This window comes from Peromyscus californicus, unplaced genomic scaffold (genome assembly GCF_007827085.1).
Source record: "Peromyscus californicus insignis strain IS unplaced genomic scaffold, ASM782708v3 Scaffold_1__1_contigs__length_55948999, whole genome shotgun sequence".
Taxonomy (NCBI): Eukaryota; Metazoa; Chordata; class Mammalia; order Rodentia; family Cricetidae; genus Peromyscus; species Peromyscus californicus.
The window spans coordinates 14,457,842-14,482,390 of NW_026294492.1; the positions used below are offsets into that span (position 1 = coordinate 14,457,842).

The 24,549-nt window shown below is 45.3% G+C and overlaps 2 protein-coding genes across 2 annotated transcripts in view; both read right to left on the minus strand.

Moving 5' to 3' along the window:
* The window catches only part of Matn3 (matrilin 3), a 33,336-nt gene extending 32,583 nt beyond the window's left edge, over positions 1 to 753 (minus strand). Inside the window, exon 1 of the mRNA XM_052745936.1 lies at positions 641 to 753. The gene's annotated coding sequence lies outside the window, so the exon portion shown is untranslated. The remainder of the gene's footprint in view (positions 1 to 640) is intronic.
* Positions 754 to 844: 91 nt separating this feature from the next.
* Laptm4a (lysosomal protein transmembrane 4 alpha) lies at positions 845 to 20,541 on the minus strand. Its single transcript, XM_052745937.1, has 7 exons — positions 20,276 to 20,541; positions 9,515 to 9,635; positions 6,930 to 7,006; positions 6,715 to 6,837; positions 4,535 to 4,630; positions 3,020 to 3,118; positions 845 to 1,451 (listed from the first exon to the last, which is right to left on the minus strand). Exons 1-7 carry the CDS (start codon positions 20,384 to 20,386, stop codon positions 1,377 to 1,379), a joined length of 702 nt encoding a protein of 233 aa, XP_052601897.1. The 5' UTR covers positions 20,387 to 20,541; the 3' UTR covers positions 845 to 1,376.
* Between the last annotated feature and the right edge of the window lie 4,008 nt (positions 20,542 to 24,549).

The following is a 24,549-nucleotide window of genomic DNA, read 5'->3' on the forward strand; positions in this document are numbered from 1 at the left end:
CTGGGCTACAGGAGATCATATCAAAAATCCCCCATCAAGGCGCAGTTACATGCACTTTTCATCTAGTCGCACTGAGGCACCACACCCACGCAAGCCTGCTGGCTATTAAGACTTTCCCTTTTCTTTCCAACCAAAGCCTGGGCATGCTTTCCCAGACATTCTAGGCTTGCTGACTTTCACTCCATTCCTTCCCACCACATAGGCTGCTCACGGTCATCATGCCTTCCCTTCTTTCCCATCTTCCTCCTCTGGGCAGCTGCAAGATTTATAGCTTGCTCGCCCTGTTTTCTCTCAAACTCTAATGGTTCTATTTCCAGATTCCAAAGCTACCTGAAAGGAACCTCACACTGCAATCCCAGTGCATCAGCTATTGGAGGGCCTGAAATAGAATCCTGGGCTAATCACCCTCAAGTCGATCCTTGGAGACCAAAATGCGGGGAGGGAGGGGGACGACACTGAACCACCCAACAAGCCAGGCATGCGCAGACACTCTTGAGTGCCTACTGAGGGATTCTAAGGGATTTTAACTGGACATCTTCGAATGTCCCGTCTTTCTCTTTGAAATTCTAGGCTGCTGTATAAACTCCTACTGATCCTGTACAGCAGAATCCCGCCCTCTCCCTCTCTCAAAGGGCCCCACCTCACTTCTCTGACTCCTTTCTTCATTCCTCCATCATCCTTCTATCCAGGAGCCAGTTCAGGACTTCTCACCATGTAAGAAAACAAATACAAATTTTAACACGAGGACACTACCCAACACTTCTCCAAACACACCCGTCACTAAGGAAGAGGATGAGTACCCACCACAGCAGAAAAGGTTAGGCACGTTTAAGAACGACAACAGTAAAATTTGAGAGGTTTATTAAAGCATCTTATCACAAAGATGGAAACATACAAATTAGAAGCATGCAACCACCATCTTCCATGGACAAGTCAAAATGCTATTACGTTTCCTGTTTCAGAGAGCTGGAAACTGCAGATCTTACATCCAACTCATCCATTCTAAACACTGTATTCACTCTCCTGAAAATATCCAGGGCATCAAACATCTGAAACACAAACCATTATACAAAGAAAGTGCAAAGTTAAAAAAGAAAATATGGAGACTACCCCTCCCCTCCCTCCCCCTCAGTTAAAGACTAACAATGGCACTTTGCTCTTGCTTAACCTAGATTGTCTTCCAAGAGTCTCTAAAATGTGATACTTAACAAAAGGTTTTCATAAATGTCCAAAAGCTCCTTAGTGTTTGAAAATAAATGCTCAGACAAGACAGTGCACTTTATATCAAACAAGTCTTGAGAGCCCCGCGTTGCAGCTTTCTGTAAAATGAACAAGACAAGAAGCTGGTATAGGGTTTATTGACAAGGCAGAACGTCCTAGGCAGGCAGGTAAGGAGGCGGCGGCTCTTTCTCAGGCATCTTCACGGCCATTTCATAGGTTGGCAAAACGTACTGAAGAGAGAAAAGAATTCCATCAGGCAACGACTCTTTACATTCTTTCTAGAATAATCAGCTTTCAGACTGTCCTAAGTAGGAGCCCACAGCCCTGAGAAGACTGAACTGTTAGCTCAACAGTTCCTGAGAACACAGACATCTGAGCAGCCTGAACTCCACACGCAGTGACACACTGACTCAAGATCAGGATCGCGGGGCTGGAGAGATGGCTCAGAGGTTAAGAGCACTGGCTGCTCTTCCAAAGGTTCTGAGTTCAATTCCCAGCAACCACATGGTGGCTCACAACCATCTGTAATGACATCTGGTGCCCTCTTTGGTCTGCAGGGATGTGTGCAGGCAGAACATTGTATACATAATAAATAAATAAATAAATAAATCTTTAAAAAAAAAAAAAAAAAAAAAGATCAGGATCGCTAGAACTGGATGGATGGGATGTGTGATGGCTTGAAAAAGAATGATCCCCACCCACAGGCTCATATATTTGAATGCTTCACCACTGCGGAGTGAACTCTTTGACAGGACTAGAAGAATTAGGAGGAACAGCCTTATTGACTGGGAGTCAAAAGCCCATGCCAGGCCTAGTCTGTCTCTCTCTTTTTCTCTCAGCTACTTCTCCAGCATCACGCCTGCCTGCCACCATGCCCCACACCCCCCATGATGATAACACACTAAGCCTCTGAAACTGTAAACGAACCCCAATTAAATGCTTAAAAAAAAAAAAAAAAGAGTTGCCTTGGTCATGGAGTCTCTTCATAGCAACAGGACAGTGACCAAGACAGGACAGAGGAATGACTGAGATGGATGGGATGGAAGGGGAGGGGATAGGAGGGAACAGGAGGGAGGGAGGGAATGGGAAGGAGGGAGAGAGGGATGGAAGGATGGAGGGTGGGAGGGAGAGATGGATGGATTGCAGAAATAGAATTCTTCCTGTGGACTAACCTGGAAGATGGACTAACACACTATGCATATTAAAAAAGAACACAAAGGGTTTCCTGGCAGGCGGCCAATAAAGCTCCAGTGCTAACTGTATACTTCAAGGGCTGAGGATCTGGGGGAGGCTGCCAGTGTCCCAAGTTTCATGATAATCACCAAAGGACAATGACCTCTATCCTCCCCTTTGGGATAATAGACAAACTTTTCTAAAGCCCACTCTAGCCGAAGAGCCTCCAAGTGACAGGCTGTCTCTGTATGGGCCGTATGTACCCTATGTGCTAACAACCTGGGAAGACAGAGGAGCGGGAAAGAAGGTTCTGAGAGGTGGGCTCAGCACTCAGACTCCATCACAACCGTCACACACGGACCCCTTCTCCTAGCTTACCTGACCAGAAACGACGCTTGTGAGGACCACTAACAAATCAACCTAACAGTTAAGCTAGGCCAACAGTGCAAAGAGCTCGTGCGCACAAGACTCCCAGTGAGAAATGCTAAATCTTACACATGCATGGGTTCAAGCTATCCATGTCCCAAGCCACAGCTATGGGACATTGCAGACACTCAAGCCCCACGTTCACTTCTGGAGGTGTCAGTAAGAGTAAGGGACAGTTGGCTGTGTGACGGTAGCTGACCTGTGGAGGCGCTTCAAAGGCAGGGTACACGGCAATCTCCGGCACGTTCCTGTTGTTGATGTACTTGTAGCAGTTCCAAACACAGTTGATTAGGTAAGCCTGAAAGGAGAACAGAGCTCAGCAGGTGGCTCTGGGGGCAGAGGACCTCCATCCCCTCTGCACTGCCTGTGGAGAAGAAACCCAGGACCAGAGGACCTCCATCCCCTCTGCACTGTCTGTGGAGAAGGAACCCAGGACCAGAGGACCTCCATCCCCTCTGCACTGTCTGTGGAGAAGGAACCCAGGACCAGAGGACCTCCATCCCCTCTGTACTGTCTGTGGAGAAGGAACCCAGGACCAGAGGACCTCCATCCCCTCTGTACTGTCTGTGGAGAAGGAACCCAGGACCAGAGGACCTCCATCCCCTCTGCACTGCCTGTGGAGAAGAAACCCAGGACCAGAGGACCTCCATCCCCTCTGCACTGTCTGTGGAGAAGGAACCCAGGACCAGAGGACCTCCATCCCTTCTGTACTGTCTGTGGAGAAGGAACCCAGGACCAGAGGACCTCCATCCCCTCTGTACTGTCTGTGGAGAAGAAACCCAGGACCAGAGGACCTCCATCCCCTCTGCACTGTCTGTGGAGAAGGAACCCAGAACCAGAGGACCTCCATCCCCTCTGTACTGTCTGTGGAGAAGGAACCCAGAACCAGAGGACCTCCATCCCCTCTGCACTGCCTGTGGAGAAGAAACCCAGGACCAGAGGACCTCCATCCCCTCTGTACTGCCTGTGGAGAAGGAACCCAGAACCAGAGGACCTCCATCCCCTCTGTACTGTCTGTGGAGAAGGAACCCAGGACCAGAGGACCTCCATCCCTTCTGTACTGTCTGTGGAGAAGGAACCCAGGACCAGAGGACCTCCATCCCTTCTGTACTGTCTGTGGAGAAGGAACCCAGGACCAGAGGACCTCCATCCCTTCTGCACTGTCTGTGGAGAAGGAACCCAGGACCAGAGGACCTCCATCCCTTCTGTACTGTCTGTGGAGAAGGAACCCAGGACCAGAGGACCTCCATCCCCTCTGTACTGTCTGTGGAGAAGAAACCCAGGACCAGAGGACCTCCATCCCCTCTGTACTGTCTGTGGAGAAGGAACCCAGGACCAGCAGGCTCACTCCCAACTGGCTTTCACTTAAACATCACAAGTCTCTCTCAGAGATTCTAGCTGGAGACTTAAGTCTGTCAGCCAGCACACTGGAGGAAATTCCAGTGCTCCCAATGTTTGGAATTGTAATGGATTTCCACTACAAACCACGAAGCACTTTTGAAAACATACAAGTGCCAACCACTCAGGGGACCCATCCCTTACCAGGAAGTCCTCTCTACCACTTGGCCAGAAATGACCCCACCACTACAAATCCTACCTCACCTGTGACCCCTAAGGAGACAGACAGACAGGGAAAAGGGTTACTGGGCAGTCTAACCAGTCCTCCTCCCCCCCCCCCCCCCCCCGCCGGCCCAGTGACTCACAAGCTCCATACCTTAAAAATGATGAAGACCACAAAGAACACAAGCACAATGAACAGCAGGCAGCTGGAGTCCAGAGCCAGGAGGTCATCTTTGTAGGGGAAATCAGGCTGTTAAAACACAAACACACAATGACAACTCCACCGTGATCATCTCCGGGAGTGACAGGCTACTGCAAAGTTACACACAGGAACCAACACAGCATGTCTGAGGCCCTTCTCACCAACAGACACACTCATTACTTTAGATGTACCTGTTTAATAGCTAGGTTAACTAACAAACAAGTCTATCTGAGCTAATATTCTCTTTAGTGGCCACTATTTTCCATCTTCCTGGCCTTTGACAAAATGTAACCACCTGTAGGGCACCCCAGCCTTGTCCTGGGTCAGTAAATGAGAAGGAGCAAAGATTGCTCAAGTTCCTGGGCCATTTAGTCTTCCATGGAGGAAGTAACAACTTTTCTAGGAGTCAAATACTGGTCTCAACTCTGCATTTGATGGGTAAAAAGGAGACATGCCACAGTCTACAGGCCAGGCAAGGAAGGGGACAAGATTTACTGCTGACACACTGGCTGTAACGGGAAGGGTCAAGCGCATTCATCTGACTCTGGACAAGGCAGTGAGTTTGGTGTCGGGAGAAGGGCACTGGAAGGGAAGTGAGGGCTGAACACAGGCCAGCAGAGAAGTACCCTCTAACTGAAAAGACTAAGCCAACCGAATAGAGGGGAAACAGCAGGGTCTGTAAAAGGGCAGGGGGGTTGCTGTTTGATGTTCTTACCTACACAGCTGTCCTTAAGCTTTCAGCGTTCAATGGGAACGCTGACACAAACAGACTGTCACACACACCATGTGACAACACACAGGGGACTGTATACGCCCAGAACTTTAGACTCTACTCGGAAGGGGGGGGGGCTCCCTGGGATATTTCAGCTAGGTGACAGATTAGAGAACGACACTAGGAAGCCCCCAATCCCAGGTGACCAGGCCCACTGCCGGAGCGGGCCACCTCCCTCTCTCTAGCCTCCACAGATGGATCCTTCCCTCTTGGCTATCTCATGCTGTTCCTGCCTCAAGGACTCTCATTTCTCTGAACTCCTTTGCTGATTCTATCTCAATTCCTAATCAAGTCCCTCAGCAGCGTTCAAATCTCACATTCACCCTCAGGTCTACAACCCAAGGGTTACCCACTCAGAGAGCTGCCCATAATTAATTACATGTCACTAAACGTCAACTTTCTGACCCTTCGCTAGAAAATCTCCATGACGTCCCCTGAACCCAGCACCTAAGGAGCCATCAATAAATGTTTTTGGAGTAAAAGATTTATTTGATGGCATTCAAACTGGACCAGACAGCTAGACATGCGCAGAAAAGGCTCTTGAAGACAACACTTGGAAACACACTAGAGAGGCACCCCACCAGCTTTCCCCAAACTCTTCCACAAAGCCCTCCTTGACCACTTCAGTGTGGAATATCCCCTGCCCCTCTACCCCATTATATGGCATTAATCTAAGTTTTTTCTTAACTTAGACTGCCAAGAGGGCAGGTCATTTGTTGTCTAATAAAGTGTCTTCTTATATCTTGACTCCTCAATACATGTTGGTTCCCCAAAGAGGAAAGTTCTTTTTACAGCTGCAGCATTCACCAAAGGTGTTTAGCACAGGGCTAGGATACAGTGGACACACAGACACAGCAGGGCTAGGATACAGTGGACACACAGACACAGCAGGACTAGGATACAGTGGACACACAGACACAGCAGGGCTAGGATACAGTGGACACACAGACACAGCAGGGCTAGGATACAGTGGACACACAGACACAGCAGGGCTAGGATACAGTGGACACACAGACACAGCAGGGCTAGGATACAGTGGACACACAGACACATGCTACCCTTCTGATAAAAATGAAATACCAATCCCTTAATAAGCACCAAATACAGTCACATATTCTACTGAAACACAGTAGCTCAACTATCTCTTCCACACTAACTCTCTTTACGGGCTTTTAGTACTGGGCTGTCCAAATGGGATGGTACAACAATCATCTATTTCTGTCTTACGATTTTAACATAGAAGTGAGTTTAAGATACTGTAAAAGGCAAAGGCAGTTAAAAATGGTTCCTAAGCTTGCCTCGGGACTGCAACGAAAGTATTTTACTTCGGTGGAAAAGTTTAAATGGCACACACACTTACTAGCTGATCCAGATATTCCTTGATTCTTGGCAAGTAAGTGAGAGAGCTGACGGCCACCAGACAACTGAGAACGAAGTCAAAAAGCCGGTAGCAGAAGAAGGGAATCAGCCAGCCCACTTGGTACTGCAGCAGAAGAAAAGCCACGTTCAGTACACGCACAGGCCACTGCCCTTGGGAAAGGTCAAATGAGGATATGTGGAATACGAACGACTTACAGATATCGCTCCATACACCAGCATTGAACTGATTATAAACATAAGGACGGAGACGGCAAAAAGAACGCAGGCGTTATCTAAGAAAACAAGAACAGAAATCTAAGTCAGCAACATGTGCAATGAAAGAAATGAAACTCTGGGTGATAAAATGATGGTTTTTTTTTTGTTTTTTTGTTTTTTTTTTTTTTTTTGGAAAATGATGTTTTAAAATGTATACATATAAATGTTTAAAGTAACTATAACTGCTTTCAAAACTGGCTCTCAAAAGACCTAAAAGGCCAAGAAGAGAAGAAACTCTAAGCCTTGGCATTTTAAGAAATCGAGACGTTTACACATGTTAAACTGATGCAACAATTCACTGACTTTGTTTAGGATGGAACATGAACCACGTAACACTGTAGAAAAACTGGTCCCTTGTGCCTCTACATGTCAGAGTGCAAAGAGACAATTAAAACCCAACATGGCAAGTTGAAACACAGACAGAAGCAATGAAAACACTATGAAAGAATTCACACAAGCTGGCTTTGTAAGGTGAGGAAAAGTTGTTGTTTGCTTAAAAGACAGATGAGCTACACACAGAAAACTACAGATGTATCTCGTGCTTTGATCAGAATAGAACCTGAAATTCAATGTTCTCCATTAATCCCACTCCAGCATCTCAAACCTTTGACCCACGTCCTTCAGTTTGCCTTCTCTCCCCACACAGGTCTATTCCACTCAACTTCTCCTCAGTGTGTATCAATCACACATTCACTGTTTCCTTCAGAACACACCCAAAAAATCCCCAACAATATTAAACCACACTTGACTGGGTGAGTTTCTTCACAACCTGTACTTGATCCCATGACTCTGGACAGACACTAATAAACTAAAGAGAGAGGGGGAACATGGAGAGATGGCTCGGCTTGCTGCTCTTACAGAGGACCCAAGTACAGTTCCCAGCACCCATGTCGGGCCGCTCACAATCGCCCGTAACTCCAGTTCCAGGGAATGGGAAGCCTCTGGCTCCCAAGCACCTGCACTCACATGCACATACTCCTATGCACACACGGAACTGAAAGCTTAAAAAGAAACTAAAGGGCAACAAACATGAAGAAAAACCACTAAACACACTACTGGATGTGTGTACACATTATCTTATCACCGCGCACCATAAACACAGTCGGCATTTAATATTAATGGCAGTATCTATCAGCTCAGAGTACCCCCACTGTTAAGAATTTAAAAGTTCTTCCTACTGAAGGGTTAAACTACAAAGCAAGACCGACCCTGACTCAAAACACAGAGGGTATTGATAAGACTCTAAAATTTTATTTATTATTTGGAAATGGGGGGGCGCATAAAAACAAACTACTTTGGAAAAATATGCTCAAAGGCTAGTTCTTGTCACTCAGAGTCAATATCACAAGGATGTATTTAAAAGAATCAGATCAGAAGACTTCTCGTTTTTTTAAAAAATACATTATAAATGCCCATCAGCTGTTTTCATTCCACTGTGCATTACAGCCACAGAATTGTTAATTACTTAACAACCACCACAAAAAGGACACAGATGAGAACAAGGGAAAGGGCTCAGCACTTCAAAGGGTCGCTGCTCTTACAGGGCAGCTAGAGTTGGTCCCCAGCATCCACATGGTAACTTACAAACTCCAGTTCACATCACCTTTTTCTGGCCTCTGCAGACACTGTACATACATGGTGCACATACATACATGCAGGCAAAACACTCACAAATAAAGCAAAACAATCGTTTCAAAAAGATACAAATCTTCAACCTTGGATCACAGGTGATCACAAATGTAAAGAAGCTCTGAACATCATATTAAAAGCTAATAAAATTTTAAATCCCGGAATTAAGATCTATAGTATTATAAACACACTTATGATCTGGGAACACTTTTCTGAACTGAAATATAACAACTAAGCATGTAGAAATTATATCCAAACCCTGGGGCATAATTTTGTGTAAGTATTGAATTTATGATGTAACTTATAATAATATAAACTCCACCAGAACTGTTTTATACCTGCATTTTACAGAATAACTGGTAATAAAAAATAACTGCTATCAGGAAATAAATGGGTTTAAAAGGACAATTTCTATGACTGTTCTAGGGCTAGTTTCTTTTTAAAGGTGGTGTTACGTCTCTCTCCACATAAATAAGAGAACTGTACATTGTATTTTATACTCTACTGTAATAGTCCATTTGTTCTAACACAAACTTCTGACCCTGGCTACATGTGGCAGCAAGCCCTCGAAAGTCTCAAGCCAGTTTTATTTCCCATTTCCTCCCTCTCTGGTCTCTACAGTCAAGGCATACGTACAACCATACATGTCTCCAAAACCTAGTAGGCTATTACATCTTCTGTCCAGATGCTCCACTGTAATTCTTGCTGACTGCCTTGTTCCTGTCTCAACAAGTAGCTTAAATAACCTTTAACTTGTTACTTACTATGCAATTATTTAACCTTCTGAAGTATAACTGAAGCATAATTTCATCAACCTTCCTCTAACATTCACAGATAGACTACAATTGGCTTTATATATAAAAACTGGCAATGATATCCTTTGAAGTAAAACTTACCAGCCATTCTCTCAGATGAGTAGTAATTACCAATGACTTCATACTGAATGTTGACAGCTGGCATGGAGTTTGGATGAGTCACCTCCACAGTCAGCAAAATTGCCATCAACAGGTTGACCACCTAAGAAAGACAAGAGCTGTACATGAACTTCTACTCAGGGAACAGTCTTCAGAGTCTCCAGACACTGTGCTATATTGAATACGTTTCACCTATGGTAACAAGGTTATGAGACAGGAGACACTCATAAATCATTCAATTACCATGGTGAGAACAGTTAAAGGCCACAGCATAGGTAGAGATGCCTAACCCTGTGATAATGCCGGAAAAACTAGAATAAAATGCACACACAGTAAAATTAGGGCATCATCACAAACTTCATGTCCAGAGACACATATTTCTTCACACACCAACATGTAGATGCCTGCAATTCCCCCAAAGCACCCCCGTGCGCTTGGTTCAAGTTGAAAAGATTCCCTAAAGGGATGATGGTGCCCTCTTTCTCCCCGCATTGGTCTTAATTCTACCTTCCGAGTCAATGTGTTCCTCTAATACCCACAGCAGCCTTCAAACGTGGAGACTAAACATTCAGTCCTCAAACCACTCCTCCACCTCCTCTCCAGCATGGTTCAGCTCCCTGCCTCCTTCCCCTTTGCGTGTGCTCCAGCGTAACTGACAAGTCCCCAACCTGGCTCACCAATTCCAAAGGCTTTGTACATTTTTGCAATGTCACACAAGAGTAACCCTATACAACACCTAATTGTTTTTCTATACTTAATTCAATAAGCTCCCTTGCAACAGATTCAGAGGCTAGGGGCATGGCCTTCAATGAACCTGTAACGAAATTTATATGATTACATTCCTGCCCACCAAGATTTTCTAGATTTTGAGATCCCACAGACTGATTTTCTCTGGTGTCTTCATTCTGAAATGTGATCATCATGAAATAATTAACAGTCTCCATGGAAGACACACACACACACACACACACACACACACACACACACACACACACACACACACACCTAAGGAATATCGTGGGTCTCTGCCAAACATCTTGCTGAAATCCCATCATTTACCATGAGTTTCCCTATCCTATCAGGAATACAAACCCCACTTTAACATTATGCAGCGCTCTGGCTGTGATCCCTGCACTCTCTCAGGACATATGGCCTTAAGTGTCAGAAACAGTCCTGGTGAAGATTCAATATGGAAACCAGTAAGGTATAATGACAAGATGAACTCCATAACCAAAGGTCACAGATTCTGCCCTCTGCCCTCTTCCTCCTCCTTCTCCTCCTCCTCCTCAAGAAGTCCCAACATTTGACACTCCCAAGTTTTCTAGAAACAGTACCTGAAACTACTCTCCCCTGTCCACCCTAAATGATGGATGAATGATAACACCCAAGAAAGGTATTTTCTTTATATCAGGCCAAGCTTTCAAACATTTGGCAGAAAAGCAGATCCAGTTTTATCATCAAGTTAGATATGTTATCTTGTGTTGGGAAATCAGTATGAAATCCATTCAGCAAACTCTTGCTTGCTGAACATAATTATCACCCGAGTAAAAAAGCTTAGCATGGCACAGAAAAATATTCATGTTAACAGGCAAATGAAGGAAATGAAATACCAAAACTACTTAGGGAGGTTAAATAAATAAATAAATATATATATATATATATATATATATATATGAGAATGTATGTGTGTACGTAATTGTATACATGCTGCAGTCCATAAGTCCAAAGTATTTTTATCATATGCATGACTTTTTAAAAAAAATTCATCTTTTCTTCTATAAAAACGTCACAGAATTTTCCACTGTCTGCCTGTTCACTTCACTGTGGGTCATACTTTGAATATGTCGGTGATTGATCTAGAGAACCAGTACTTGCAATCCTAAGCGCTTACCACTGAATACCTACTCTGTGCTCATATGCGGATCCTGGTAACTTATATTAAATTCAGTTGATAGTTCTAAGTTCCCTGAGGAATTTTTCAAGAAATTAAAACTAACTGTAACCTTATAGCTTAAAAAGCCTTTAAAATACTCTACTACACACAAAGTCTTCCAAATATCCATGACCTTTCCCCACTGTCTTCAGGAAATAGAGGCTTGTAAACTGAGTGACATGGCCAGGAAGAACACAGCACACGTGCCAACAACAGAGGCAAAGCACCAATGACTGGAGGAGGCGCAGACTTCAAAAGCCTCTGCACACCTCACGTGAGCAAATAAGCAGTGGGAAACAACAGAGTGCCTTTTATTTGGTAGAAAGCAACAAGGGAAGTCCAGGGAAGCACTCAGGCCCAGGGCGGCCGTTCCTCTGTACTTCAGTCACCCCCACCCCAAAAGACTCAAGGACTTGGGGGGGGGGGGTATTTTTCTTAAACAATAGACAGCATTTGTACATCTTTATGGAGTACAAAGGTATGTTTTAGTGCACTTAGACACCATGTGTTGGTCAACTCCAGACATATCATGCCATAACCTTCAAACATTTGTTTGCAGCTGGGCGGTGGTGGCACACGCCTTTAATCCCAGTACTTGGGAGGCAGAGTCAGGTGGATCACTGTGAGTTCCAGGCCAGCCTGGTCTTCAGAGTGAGATCCAGGCCAGGAACCAAAACTACTCAGAGAAACCCTGTCTCGGACAAACAAAAAAATTTGTTTGTGATGAGAACTCTCTCATAACTGATGCAATATTGACAGCTGTCATTCTCCTCCTTGCAAGAGAATACTCATTTTACTCTTACCTTGCTGCTTACCATCCCCTCCCCTTGCCTTTCAGTCTCTAGTAACCACTAGCCTGTAGGTCTATAAACGAAGCTATTTTGTAATCGGCAGGTAAAATCCTGTACCTGCCTTTCTGTAGATGACTTACGTCAGTTGTACCCATGCTGCTGCAAGTGAGTTCTGTTTATTACTGCTAATAGTACCCACTGTGAACACAGACCCCGTCTTCCTTCTCCGTGGTTATCAATGGGCACCTCAGCTGACTCCCTTGTCTACTGTCCACAACGCTGCAATAGGTCTCCTTGATACACTGATTTCCTTTTCTGTGGGGAAGTACCCACCACTGCCATTTCTGGGTTTCAGGGCAGCTCTTTTAAACTGAGGGGCCTCCACACTGTTTTTCCAAAAGTGGCTATACTACATCCATATGGTGCAGGTGTTCCTCTTTCTCCAGGTCCTTGTCAACATGCCACTCTCCGTCTGGTTGACAGGCATTCACTCACTGGGGTGAGACATTCAGAGTTTTTTCATGTGCTTGTTGGTCTTGTTGATCTTTTTACCTCTTTTGAGAATGTCTATTCAATTTATTTCCCCATTTTAAATTTGATTATTTGCTTTTGCTGGTGAGTTCTTGGTATACTTTAGGTATTAATCTCTTGTGAGGAAGTTTCCAAGTATCTTCTGCCATTCTTATAGGTTGCCTGTTCACCATTCTGATTCTTTTGCAGTGAAGATGTCTTTTAGTTTGATGCAATCCTGTATGTGTGTTTGGTTGACTAAGCATTTACATTCTTGCCCAGACTATCCTGGTTTGCTGTGTGTGTGTGTGTGTGTGTGTGTGTGTGTGTGTGTGTGTGTGTGTGTGTGTGTGTTTTCACTTTTGGTCAACTTGGCATAGGTACAGTCATCTGGAAAGAGGGACTCTCACTTGAGAAAATGCCTCATAAGATTTTCCTGCAGGCAAGTTTGAAGTTCACTTTCATTTTCTTGATTAATAACTGATGTGGGAGCGCCCAGCTCACTGGACAGGTGGTCCTGATAGGCATTAGAAAGCAGGCTGAGCAAGCAGGAAGCAGAGCTCCTCCTTGGCCTCTCCTGCAGAGCCTCTGCTCCGGCAGTTCCTCTAGGTCCCCGCACTGGTTGAGTTCCTGCCCTGACCTGCCCTTTCTGATGGCCTTCCTACGTGGAAGTGAAAGCAAACCAAACGCTTCCCTCCCTAAGAAGTTGCTTCACCACTCAGCGCCCCGCCTGCGTTCCCTCCTAGTAGGTTTAGTTTCAAGTTTTATACTCATGTATTTTGTAATACTCAAGCTGCCTTTACATATGAGAGAGCAGGGTCTGGTTTCCTTCCTCTAGAAGTGTGGACGTGCAGTTTGCCCAGCACTATTCACTGAGGAGAATGCTTGTGCAGAGGTATATTTCTGGCACCTCTGTTGAAAATCACTTGGCTGCTGAGAGTGTGGCTATTTTTCGGTTCTCCAGTCTGTCCAACGGTCCTCACATCTATTTTTGTAGCAGGGCTGGCTATGCCAGCTTGATATTGTGACACTGGACAGTGTGACACTTCCAGCCTTGCCTTTTTACTCAAGACTTCTTTGGGACAGTCTTTGGTGGTTCCATTCAACTTTTAGGAACTGTTTTCTCGTACTAATGGCAAGACGAGTACCTTCGTTTACAGATCCCTTCTGTAGTATGGCATCTAACAATGCTAATTCTGACTCACGACTACAGGCTGTCTTTGCATCTGTTGTGACTGGTGGAAGTCTTTCATCGGTGCTTTCTTCTCACTGTGCATTCCTTCACCCCCTGGACAAGCAGGGCTGGTGTTCTGTTTTGCTATGACAAGCCTGAGTGCTTTCTTAACTTCTCTCTCACATGGTTCGCTACTGACATGTAAACACACTTCTATTTTTGAGGTTGTCTTACTACTCCACAACTCTCAAGTTTCTTAATTCTGAGCAGGTTTTCAGTCTTCGGGATTCTCTACACATCTGATTGTGTCATCTGTAAATAGAGAGCCCTGACCTCCTCCTTTCCTACCTGTAAGCTCAGCTGTTTCCCTTGGCAAACTGCTCTGGCTAGGACTTTCAACCGTGAAAGTTGAACGGAAGTGTTAAAAGGAGGTGCTGTTCCTTGGTTCCTGATCTTAGAGAAGAGCTGCTTAGGTATGGTGCTAGCTGTCAGTATTGTACGGTCTTTACTGTGCTGCATACCCACTGTAAGATTAAATATTTGTCAACTATTCCATTTCTAGATGTCTGGCCTGCATGCCTGTCACTGCACTGTATGTCTGATCCCTGGGGAAGCAAGCAGAGGGTGTCTGACCCCTGCAACTGGGGTTTGACAGTTGTGAGTCACCACACGGGCGCCGGGAATTGAACTCTTAACCACTGGGTCATCTCTCCAGTCCCACTTTTTCCATTCGATGAAATTTATCAAATACATAACTGCACCTACTGAAATGGTTATATGGATTCAGGCCTTCATCCTTCACCACATTTATTAATTTACATGAGTTGAGCTATCCTTGAATCCGCAGGATAAATCCCACTTGATCACGAGGATTTACTTTATGTGATATTGAATTCTGTTTACCAGTGTTTTATTAGGAATGTCTGCACTGTTCATCAGAGACACTGGCCTAGAGTATTTTAACAGTGTTTTATCGTTTGTGTGCTCCATTTTTGTAGACTACTTTGGAAATATAATAGTGGCTCTTTAAATATTTTGTAGAATCCACTGGTGAAACAATCAGACCCTGGACTTTTCTTTGTCGGGAAACTTTTCACTACTGGTCCAATTATACTGCTTGTTCTGTTCTGGTGTTCTCTTTATGGTCCATCTGTGAAAACCCAATTCGAAGTTTCCCAATTTCTTGGCAGACAGTTCTTTGTACTGGTCTCTGAAACACCTCTACATTACTGTAGTACCAACTGTATCATTACCTTTCTCATCTCTGATTCTGGGGTTTTTGTTTTTTGTTTTTTTTTTTTTCTTCTTCTTCCTAGCCTACCTAAAGGTTTGAAAACTTCAAAAGCTCACCAGGGGAAGTGACCCATGCCTAGAATCCCAGCACTTGGAAGGCTGAGATGGGAGAAGCATGTGAGTCTAAGGCCAGCGTGGGCTACAAAGGCAGCTCTGCAGAAAACCATCTGAACACAACAACTAACACTGAACGTTTTCATTGTAGCCTTTTTAATTTTTAGTCTGCTTTTATCTTTTATCTCTTCTCTCCTCCTACTGGCTTTGGGCTGAGCTCTTGTTTCCTACTTCCTTGAGAAATACCACTTTGACAACTCTTCTACTTTGATGGAGGTACTTTTAGGGCTGTGAATTCCCTCCCCGATTTTGCTTTCTCCCTGGGTTTGAAACACTGTTGCTACTTTCACTTGTTTCAAGAAATTGCCAATTCATCCTTTTAATATCTTCTTTGCCCCGTCATTTGGAGACCTACAGTTTCATTTCCTGGTTTTGACAAGACTTCCCCCATTCCTCCTTATACCAATTTCTAGTTCTATTGAACTATGATCAAGAAAGTTACTCAATACGATTTCAGTTCTGAAGAATTTGCTCAGACTTGATTTGTAGCCAACATCTATCCTGCAGAATGGGAAACCACATTGAAAGCCATATACAGTTGGATGTGGTGGAGTCTACGCCGTTAATCCCAGCACTCAGAAGGCACAAGGCAAATCTCTGAGTTGGGGCCAGTCCGGTCACGGAGCTAGCTCCAGACCAGCCAGGTGACCTGCACCCAGAAAAATAAATAAATAAATAAATAAATAAATAAATAAATAAATAAATAAATAAATAAAGCAAGCAAGCAAGCAAGCAAGCAAGCAAGCAAGCTAGCAAACCTATCCAGTGACACTTGTCTGTAATCCTAGCACTGTGTGTGAGATGGGATACACAGAGCACAGAATCATCCAAAAGTCACAGGCCAGCTAGCCTGGAAAAGGTAGCCTGACAGAAAACTGCAAGAGAAGTAGAAGAGAACTCTTCTGACCTCCACACATTCAGCATGACACATGCATGAGCACGCGCGCGCGCGCGCGCACACACACACACACACACACACACACACACACACACACACACATCGTATGTAGATACATACAGTAAGAGTAAATTGAAAAAGAACTCTGGAGTGAACTAAAAGGCAGAAGAACACTTCAGAGGGAAGAAATAGCGCACACTGAAAGCACAAAACAAGGCAGGGAAGACGAACTTTCAGCTAGTTAAGGAGCCAGGACAAATGAGTGAAGGGCCCCTGTGGCGGGAGGACATCTGTCCTCACGTCTACCTAATGCTAGATTACTTAAGGATGAAACATCCATGAGAAAGTCTTCTGCTACACAAGCTTATAACACACTTGTATCACTGAGATTATCTCCCCCAAAAGGCTTTTTTTTTTTTTTTTTTTTTTTTGGTTTTTCGAGACAGGGTTTCTCTGTGTAGCTTTGCGCCTTTCCTGGAACTCACTTGGTAGCCCAGGCTGGCCTCGAACTCACAGCGATCCGCCTGGCTCTGCCTCCCGAGTGCTGGGATTAAAGGCGTGCGCCACCACCGCCCGGCCCAATAGGCTTTTTTTAATTCCATATTCATGATTCAGAATATATTTAATTCCATATTCATGATTCAGAATATATTTAAGTTCACATCTCCTAAGAATTTGTTTAAAATAATCTGGCTTCAAACTCTCTAATAAATGATAAAGAAATGAACTTGAGGAATGTAGAAATTCAAGGCTGAACTCATTCTAAAATTGTGTATTACTCATGCCACACGTACTTCTTTCAACTTAAAAATGTCAAATGCCAACTCTTCAGGCTTGGCACCTCTAGTACTATAAGTGATTCTGGTTTTATGTTCCACAAACCTAACCAATACCAACTATTAGTACTTAAAGGTTTGGGCCAGGTAGTGGTGGCAGACACCCAATCCTAGCACTCAGGAGGCAGAGGCAGGAGGATCTCTGTGAGTTCCAGGCCAGCCTGGTCTACAAAGTGAGTTCCAGGACAGCCATGGCCACACAGAAAAACCAACAAAAAACTTAAGGGTTTGGTTTGGTTTTGGAAATAGCATCCTATTTAGCCTAGGCTGGCCTGTGGCCAAGGTTGGATTTGAACTCCTGATCCTCCTGATAGCACCTCCCAAGTTTGCCACTATGCCTGGCAAATTAATTAATCCTTTGGTATATAGGATTGTGCTAGCCTTAACAGAAAACCCATAGAAGCCAAAGCAAGAAATCAATGATGTCTTTACCAGTCACTGACAGAATGTCCAGGCCCAGCAGGAGGACTGTGCCTCCAAGTTTCAAACATCACAGAAAGAATCACGCACACAGGCCTTGTGCCAACCCAGCTCATCAATATTCTCCCTCACAGATGGAGCGGTGCTGTCCCCCTGGAGGCAAGGAGCAGTGCTCATGATAAAGTGGTTAGGAAGAGGACAGGGGCAAGGCAGTCGTAGGAAGGAAAGGACATTCCACCTGTGGTCATCCTGTGTCCATCTGACTAGAGCTTATGGCAGCAGAATGCACAATTAGGACGAGACCTCTTTACTTAGAGACATTACACATTACACTGTTCCCGTCTCCTAAGTGCAGCCAAACTTATAGAAAGTATGTCTTCACACTGCTACAGAACTGAGGCTTGTGTATGTTTTGTAGTCGCCAACAATACTGTAATAGGCAAAACAAATGTCCGTTTCCTCCCCCTAATCTGATTAGAATCTGCTATCACTACTCATCTGCCTCCCTTGGGACTCTAAGTTCCACTTTCCTGGCTGTGCTCCAAAGTTCTCTGTAACACCCATCAACATTAAGGGATGATGTCATGGTCAAAGCAAGCAGAACTCGAATGTATCACGCAGCGGGTACTGAGAATAGAGAAGCCACGCAAGGTGGCTGAGAGCCCTTTACACTGAAAATGCCCAGTAAATGTCGTACATGAATTGTAAAACAGATCAAGTGAATTAAACAGTTTACAATATCTAACCTGAAAGTTGACACAAAATAGCATCATTTTAAAACTGGGGGTATGGGGGGCATTTCACACCCAAGAGCTTCAACTGTGCTACATATTTAAACCTCTCAATCCCTATTTTGTTAAAAAATATATGTCCTTGGGGCTGGCTAGGTAGCTCAGTGGTTAAGAACACTGGTTGTTCTTCCAGAGGACCCGAGTTCAACACCAACACCTACACAGCTAACAAGCATCTGTAACTCCAGTCCCAGGAGAATCTCACCCCTTTGCCCTCCACAGGCACTGAACACCAGTGGTAACAGATGAACATACAGGCGAAACACCCACACAGTTAAAAAAAAAAAAAAAGTCCTTACTACAGTTTTACAGTTTTTCACTCACTCTGCATTTTGAGTTCTCTGTTCATTTTTATAAACCAAACGCTCAACATCAAAAACTCCTCCTAGCAAAGAGTGTAGAGAAACGCTGCCAATACATCTGAATGGTGATTTTCCTTCTTCAAAGGGTTTGAAGCCCTTTGTCTGTGAGTGGAGGGATGGAAGAAGAAACAGGAAGATGAAGTTTGCAGGCAAGAATCCCAGGCTCAATCCTATTTTCTCAGCTAAGTTCAAGAGAAGGTCATTTTCTGGGAGAATGTTAGGTAAGACTTGATGATCGGGAAGATATGAATTAATCATTTAGGAGAATGGAAGATGGCAAAGGACAAAAGAAATTAAAAATCCACACTCTTAGCCAAAGGAAAACAAAGAGGATATACAATCCAGCTGACTGTTATTAACTAGGCCTGGTCCGGGGCTACAGCTCAGTTAACAAATACAATAGGCACTTTCTTAAAGAAAATGTGATATACTTAATTCTACAGGAGCAGTAAGTTCTGAGTACAAAAGTACAGGAAACATGAAAATAACCTCAGCGCAAGCAAATAAACCTAACACATGATGCTCTTTTCTAATCTACATTAAGATGCAAGACTGAAAAAACAATTATGTGGAGGTCTGATATTGTCCCCTGGGGTGGGCTGTAAAACCATCTGCCTGAAGATTTTCTTCTGGTGTTCCGCCAAACAGTTACTAATGACTTCAAGATACTGGGCGGGGAACAGAACAGCTGGAAAAGGAGGAGGAGAGGTCGGAAGTAAACCTCTCCCTCCTTGGCTCCTCATATATAATCATCAGAAACTGCACAGTATCTCTAACGTTACTCCCCACCCCCACCCCACAACGAAATCTGAAAGTCATCCAAGCGGCCAAATCGACAAGTTTCTCAAAGCTTCAGCAAAGTTTAATAGCTTAAAACTACCTGAAAAGAATCACGTTTTTTTTTTTGGAAATCGCAAGCAAATTAAGTTCAATAAAATGATACTGAGAACTGTAGTTAGACAAAAGAAAAAAAATCACAAAAGAGTTTCTACCGAACCAGGAATCAACAGGACCGTCCACCTGCTGTGACAGACATCACACAGATCCTGGAGCCCCCCCAAAAAATGTCAGCAGGGGAATAGTAGGCACTCAATAAACAACTCTTCCAAACCGAGGCGGGCTTGAGATGAAAAGCACCTGATGGGGGGGGAAAAAACTGACCCAGTGTAAATCCTGGCTAGCGTCTAGACTCAAAACATACGCCTGTCTGGCTACATCACCAAACGCCTTTAACAAAAACTCCAGGAGACACAGGGCGGGGGGAGGAAAAATGGCTTACAACTGGATTTCTCTGCCCATTCGGACAAAACGACGTCCGAACTGGCTGCATACCAGGGACGACAATAATGGTTTCGTTGGGGGGGAGGGTGGGGGTGGAGACCCGCGTCCTTCCCGAACCCCAAATACCGATCCTGTTCCTGCCCCTCTCCCAAATCCCGGCGAGCCCCATCACTCCAAGACCCCGGCCTCAGTCCACAGTTAAAAAAAACACCCCGAAAAGTAGCGCGGCCCCCCCCCCCTGCCCCAACTTCCACGTCCCCGCCCGGCCCCCATCCCGAGGCCCGCTTGCCGCGCCTGCGCAGTGGCCGGGTGGCACGGCCCTACCCGCCAGCCCCCTTACCATGTACCAGGTCCCCAGGATGATGGTCCCGGTGCGGACATGGCAACAGCCGCAGCACCGGGTGCTGTAGAACCGGTCGCTGCGGCTCCGCTTGAAAGTCATGGACACCATCGGGAACCTCGCGGGCCTCGTTCTCGCCCAGGCCCCTGACAAAAGCTCTCGGCCGCCCAGCGGTTGAACCCAGACGACTCGGCGTCCCTGTCCCAAGCCAAACGACGCGTCTTCTGGCCCGCCCTCGGCCCGGGTCCCTGCCAACTCCTGTGCGCCTGCGCCCTGAGGACCGGGCGCCGCTCTCGCGCGACCTGGGCTCGGCGGCTCTCCCTCCGCCTTCCGCCACATAGAGACCAATGAGGAGCGGCAGGCTGGAGTCCCCGCCTTCTGATTGGAGAAAGGACGCGGAGATTGAAACCGCTCACGCCCAATCAAAAGTTCAACTCGCTCCGGCGCAGTTGGGACGGCGCGGACGGGGCTCGCCTCGCGGTCTGGGGCTGTGTGGATTGCGGGGACCTCGGTGGTTCACCATCAACCAGACCTGGTGGGGTGGCCGACAGCGGGCACGGAGATCTCTGGCGCTGTCCCTTTTGCCACGTTGTCTTTGTCACGGGACCGCGGTGCTCACGTGACGCGTTCGCCCAGCTCCATTGTTGGGCCGGCTGGGGGGGGGGTGTGCGTGCCTGGGAGGGAAGGGGCGGTGCCAGTGGGGAAGGGGCGTGGTTACCTTCCTGGCGTGGTCCCCTAGGCTGTGGCCATAATCGAGGGCTCCCAGAAGACTGGAGGATTGGGTTTCTGCCCTTCCCCCTTCCCTCTGAAGCCTATCTGGAGGGAGCCAAGAAATACCACTGGACTCTGCTAAAGGCCAAGGGATTAAGGAAAATGACAGCAAGATAAAAGTGGAAAAACCGCTTAGCCGCTGCGTTTTCACAGATAATAGTTTCTGTTGAAGAGAAACATTGTGAAGCACATTGAAATAGGCCAGGAAAAAAAGAAAGAAACGAAACAGAGAGTCTTAAGTGAGAAACCAGCTACACTTTTTGGCGGGTTCTGATTCCAGAGTGGTCCTCAGCTTTTCTTTGGGATGCTGGACATCGCTGAAACGTGTTCACTAGACTTACTGAATCTCCTCCCTTCTCAGAGAAAGCCATTTGAAAGTCATATATTGGGTGATTCATTTCCCGTTCCTACTTCAACAACTGGGTGCTTTAAATGCCCCCTAAAATTGTTTCTAACACCTTAGGATCCTGGTTAACTGAGTCAAGTTTTTTGACTGAGTTTGTTTTGTATTTGTATAAGGCTTGAAAAGAAATGTGACAGCGTACCGCAGGGTGCAGCTGTAGATAATAGGCATAATCACATAAGCACTGAATATGAATTTCAAAGAACCTCAAACAGTTTATTTTGGGGGAGAATGTGGAAGGAGAAAGGGAACAGATGACGTAAAGATAGGCAGTAGGTAATGCTAGAAGTTGATTAATGAAAATATAATTATATATATATGCTGTTTGAGAATATGGAACTGGGCATGAGGAGATGGCTCAGTGTGGTAAAGTGCTTGCCAGGCAATCGAGAGGATCTGAGTTCCGTTTCCAGGACCCATGAAAAGCCCGGCACTATGGCTTTACCTTTCTATAGAACCCAGCTCTGTTACAGCCAGACAGATGTTGGAGTCAGGAGAAATCCCTGGAAGCTCACTGGCCAGCTATCCTAGTTTATGAAGAAGCAAATGAGAGGGAACTCAACGACTTGTTAGTTTTTGAGGATCCTAAGACGTCTGTGTGAGTCTATGCCACGTGCGTGGGGGTGCTAGAGGAAGCCAGAAGAAGACATCAGGTGCCCCTGGGCCTGAAAGTACAGGCTGCCTGATGTGAGTGCTGGAAACTGAACTCTGGGCCTTTGGAAGAGCAGAAAGTGCTTGTTTTGGCCTTTGGTTAATTTTTAATGTTTTATTTCATGTGTATGAGTGTTTTACCTGCACATATATGTGCCTGGTGCCCTAATCTCCCTTTCTCTTCCTCTTTCTAGTTTTTGTTTCTGTTTTGAGACCTCCCACTCACTGTGTAGCTTAGGAAGATCCTGATTTTCAGGTCCTCTTGTTTCTGCCTTCTGTAGAACCTCTGTTCCTCCTACCTCTGCCCTAGCCAGTGTTTTGTGCATTTTAGGCAAACACTGTACGGAGCCCTCACAATCTTGTTTCTTGTTTTAAAAAAATCTACCTTGGTGCCTACCTTTATCAGTTCTCCCTTCAGTTTACCCCTCCTCCATTACCATTGCTCTGTTAAACCTAGCCTTCTAACCCTAGAAGCTTCCCAAGCTTGAGAGTTGCTAACCCAACCGTTTTCTTATGCGATACCCCAAGGAAGCCATTGGTCACCTCCTCCTCTTTAATCTAACAGTCATATTTTATCTCAGCACATGCATACTTTCCAAAAGTGAAGTAATAATGAAAGGCTTATAAACTCCCTGGGCTCCTTTTTCTACCTTCTCAGGTCTCCTTACCTATCTTCCTCACTTCCCCACAAAGCAAAGGTTTCAAGGAAGGCTACCTTTGATACCTATGGCCAACCATTCTTCCCATCCCTGTATTTGTCTCTCTTCCTTATGAGCCCCTGCAGTTCCCATCAAGAGGTTAAGAGTCTAGTTTTTCATCCCCTTCGTCTGAGTTTGATGATTTCCACCAATGTAGAACCAACAGAAAAGGAGCACTTGAAAAATGCTAGTGCCTTGATCTGGCCATCTCAGTCCTTTTGAAAAGCCTGCAAAAACTCTAGAAGAGTCCGTGGTAGCTTGCTACCCGGTGAGGGGTAAACAGGATAAGCCATTGATGTTACCCCAGGAGGCACCAAACCCATGAGCAGATGTGTGAATATTCTAGATCATCTCTCCTCACATCAGCTGACAACAGAATTCAACTTAACTGATTCAAAACAGAATAGATGTCCAGTTTCTCTGGTTATGAGAAAAATTTTTAGATGTACAATGTTGGAAGCCCAAGCTTCCTATAATGGGTTATTACCCAGCAAAAGCTAATGCAACACGGTCAGCTTTCCCCCTTCATACTACGAACACAATTTCATATTCTTTTTTTAAATTAAAAACATTGTGTGTATGTATGATGCATGAGTGGGTGCAGGTGTGTATGTGTGGAGGTCAGAAGACAGCTTTTGGAAGTTGGTTCTCCTCTTGCCCTGTGGGTTCTGGGGATTGAACCCTGGTCATCAGACTTGTGGGGCAAGCACTTTTACCTACTGAACCATCTAGCTGGCTTTTTTTTTCCTTTTAAATCTGTATGTTTGTGGATGTGCATGTTGTGTATATAAGTGTTGGCATACACATGCCACAGGAGTCATGTGGAAGGCAGAGGACAAACACACAGCATACACTGAAACACACACACACTGTCCTTGTCGTTATTCTATTGCTGTGAAGAGACACCATGAACAAGGCAACTCTTACAAAAGAAAGCGTTTAATTGTAGGCTTGCTTTCAGTTTCAGAGGTTTAGTCCGTTATCATCATGGCAGAGAGCATGGTGGCATGCAGACATGGTTCTGGAGAAGTAGCTGAGAGCTACATCCTGATTCACGTGCAGAGAGACAGACAGACAGACAGACACGGCCTGACATGGGCTTTTGAAACCTCAAAGCCCATCCCAGTGACACTTCCTCCAGCAAGGCCACACCTCCTAATCCTTCTAATCCTTTCAAATACTTCCACTCCCTGGTGACTAAGCATTCAAATATATGAGCCTGTGTGGGTGGGTGGGGGGCATTCTCATTCAAACCACCACACATATACACATAAATTTTTAAAAATCGTAAAATAAAAATTACAGGAGAGAATGAGGTGCTGAATTGATACACAGCCATGTCAAATCCCTAGCACAGACTGTGGCTGATTTGTGTGTTCACACATCTATCTTTTCACACATCCTCTACATCCGTTGTCTATTCTACTATCATCTTTGCCTGTATCCCCCCCCCTCTGATTTTCTAATGATTATCTAGGAACAGATGTAAGATAGAATCACATGTAGGCAGGGCAGCTTTGAACTTAATGTCTAATCGAGGATTACCATCCTTCTACCTCCCCAATACAGGCATGTGCTATATGCCCAGATGTATGGGGTGCTGGGTTAGGGCTAGGGATCAGACGCGGGGCTTCATGCATGCTTTGTGAGCACTCTGCCAACTGAGCTCCATCTGCAGCCCCAGCCCTTCCTATACGATGGCATTTTAATGGAAAGATTTAAGAAGCCCTCTCCAGATGCAGAAATAGTGC

What these genes read in the sequence shown, in the direction of transcription:
- Laptm4a (XM_052745937.1), bottom strand. Translation starts at nt 20,386, where the DNA reads ATGGTGTCCATGACTTTCAAGCGGAGCCGCAGCGACCGGTTCTACAGC. An exon ending in CTCATCTGAGAGAATGGCTG is followed by an intron (nt 7,007 to 9,514) that starts GTAAGTTTTACT and finishes TTGTTTTCTTAG; the next exon opens with ATAACGCCTGCGTTCTTTTT. An exon ending in AGGAATATCTGGATCAGCTA is followed by an intron (nt 4,631 to 6,714) that starts GTAAGTGTGTGT and finishes GTGTTTTAACAG; the next exon opens with CCTGATTTCCCCTACAAAGA.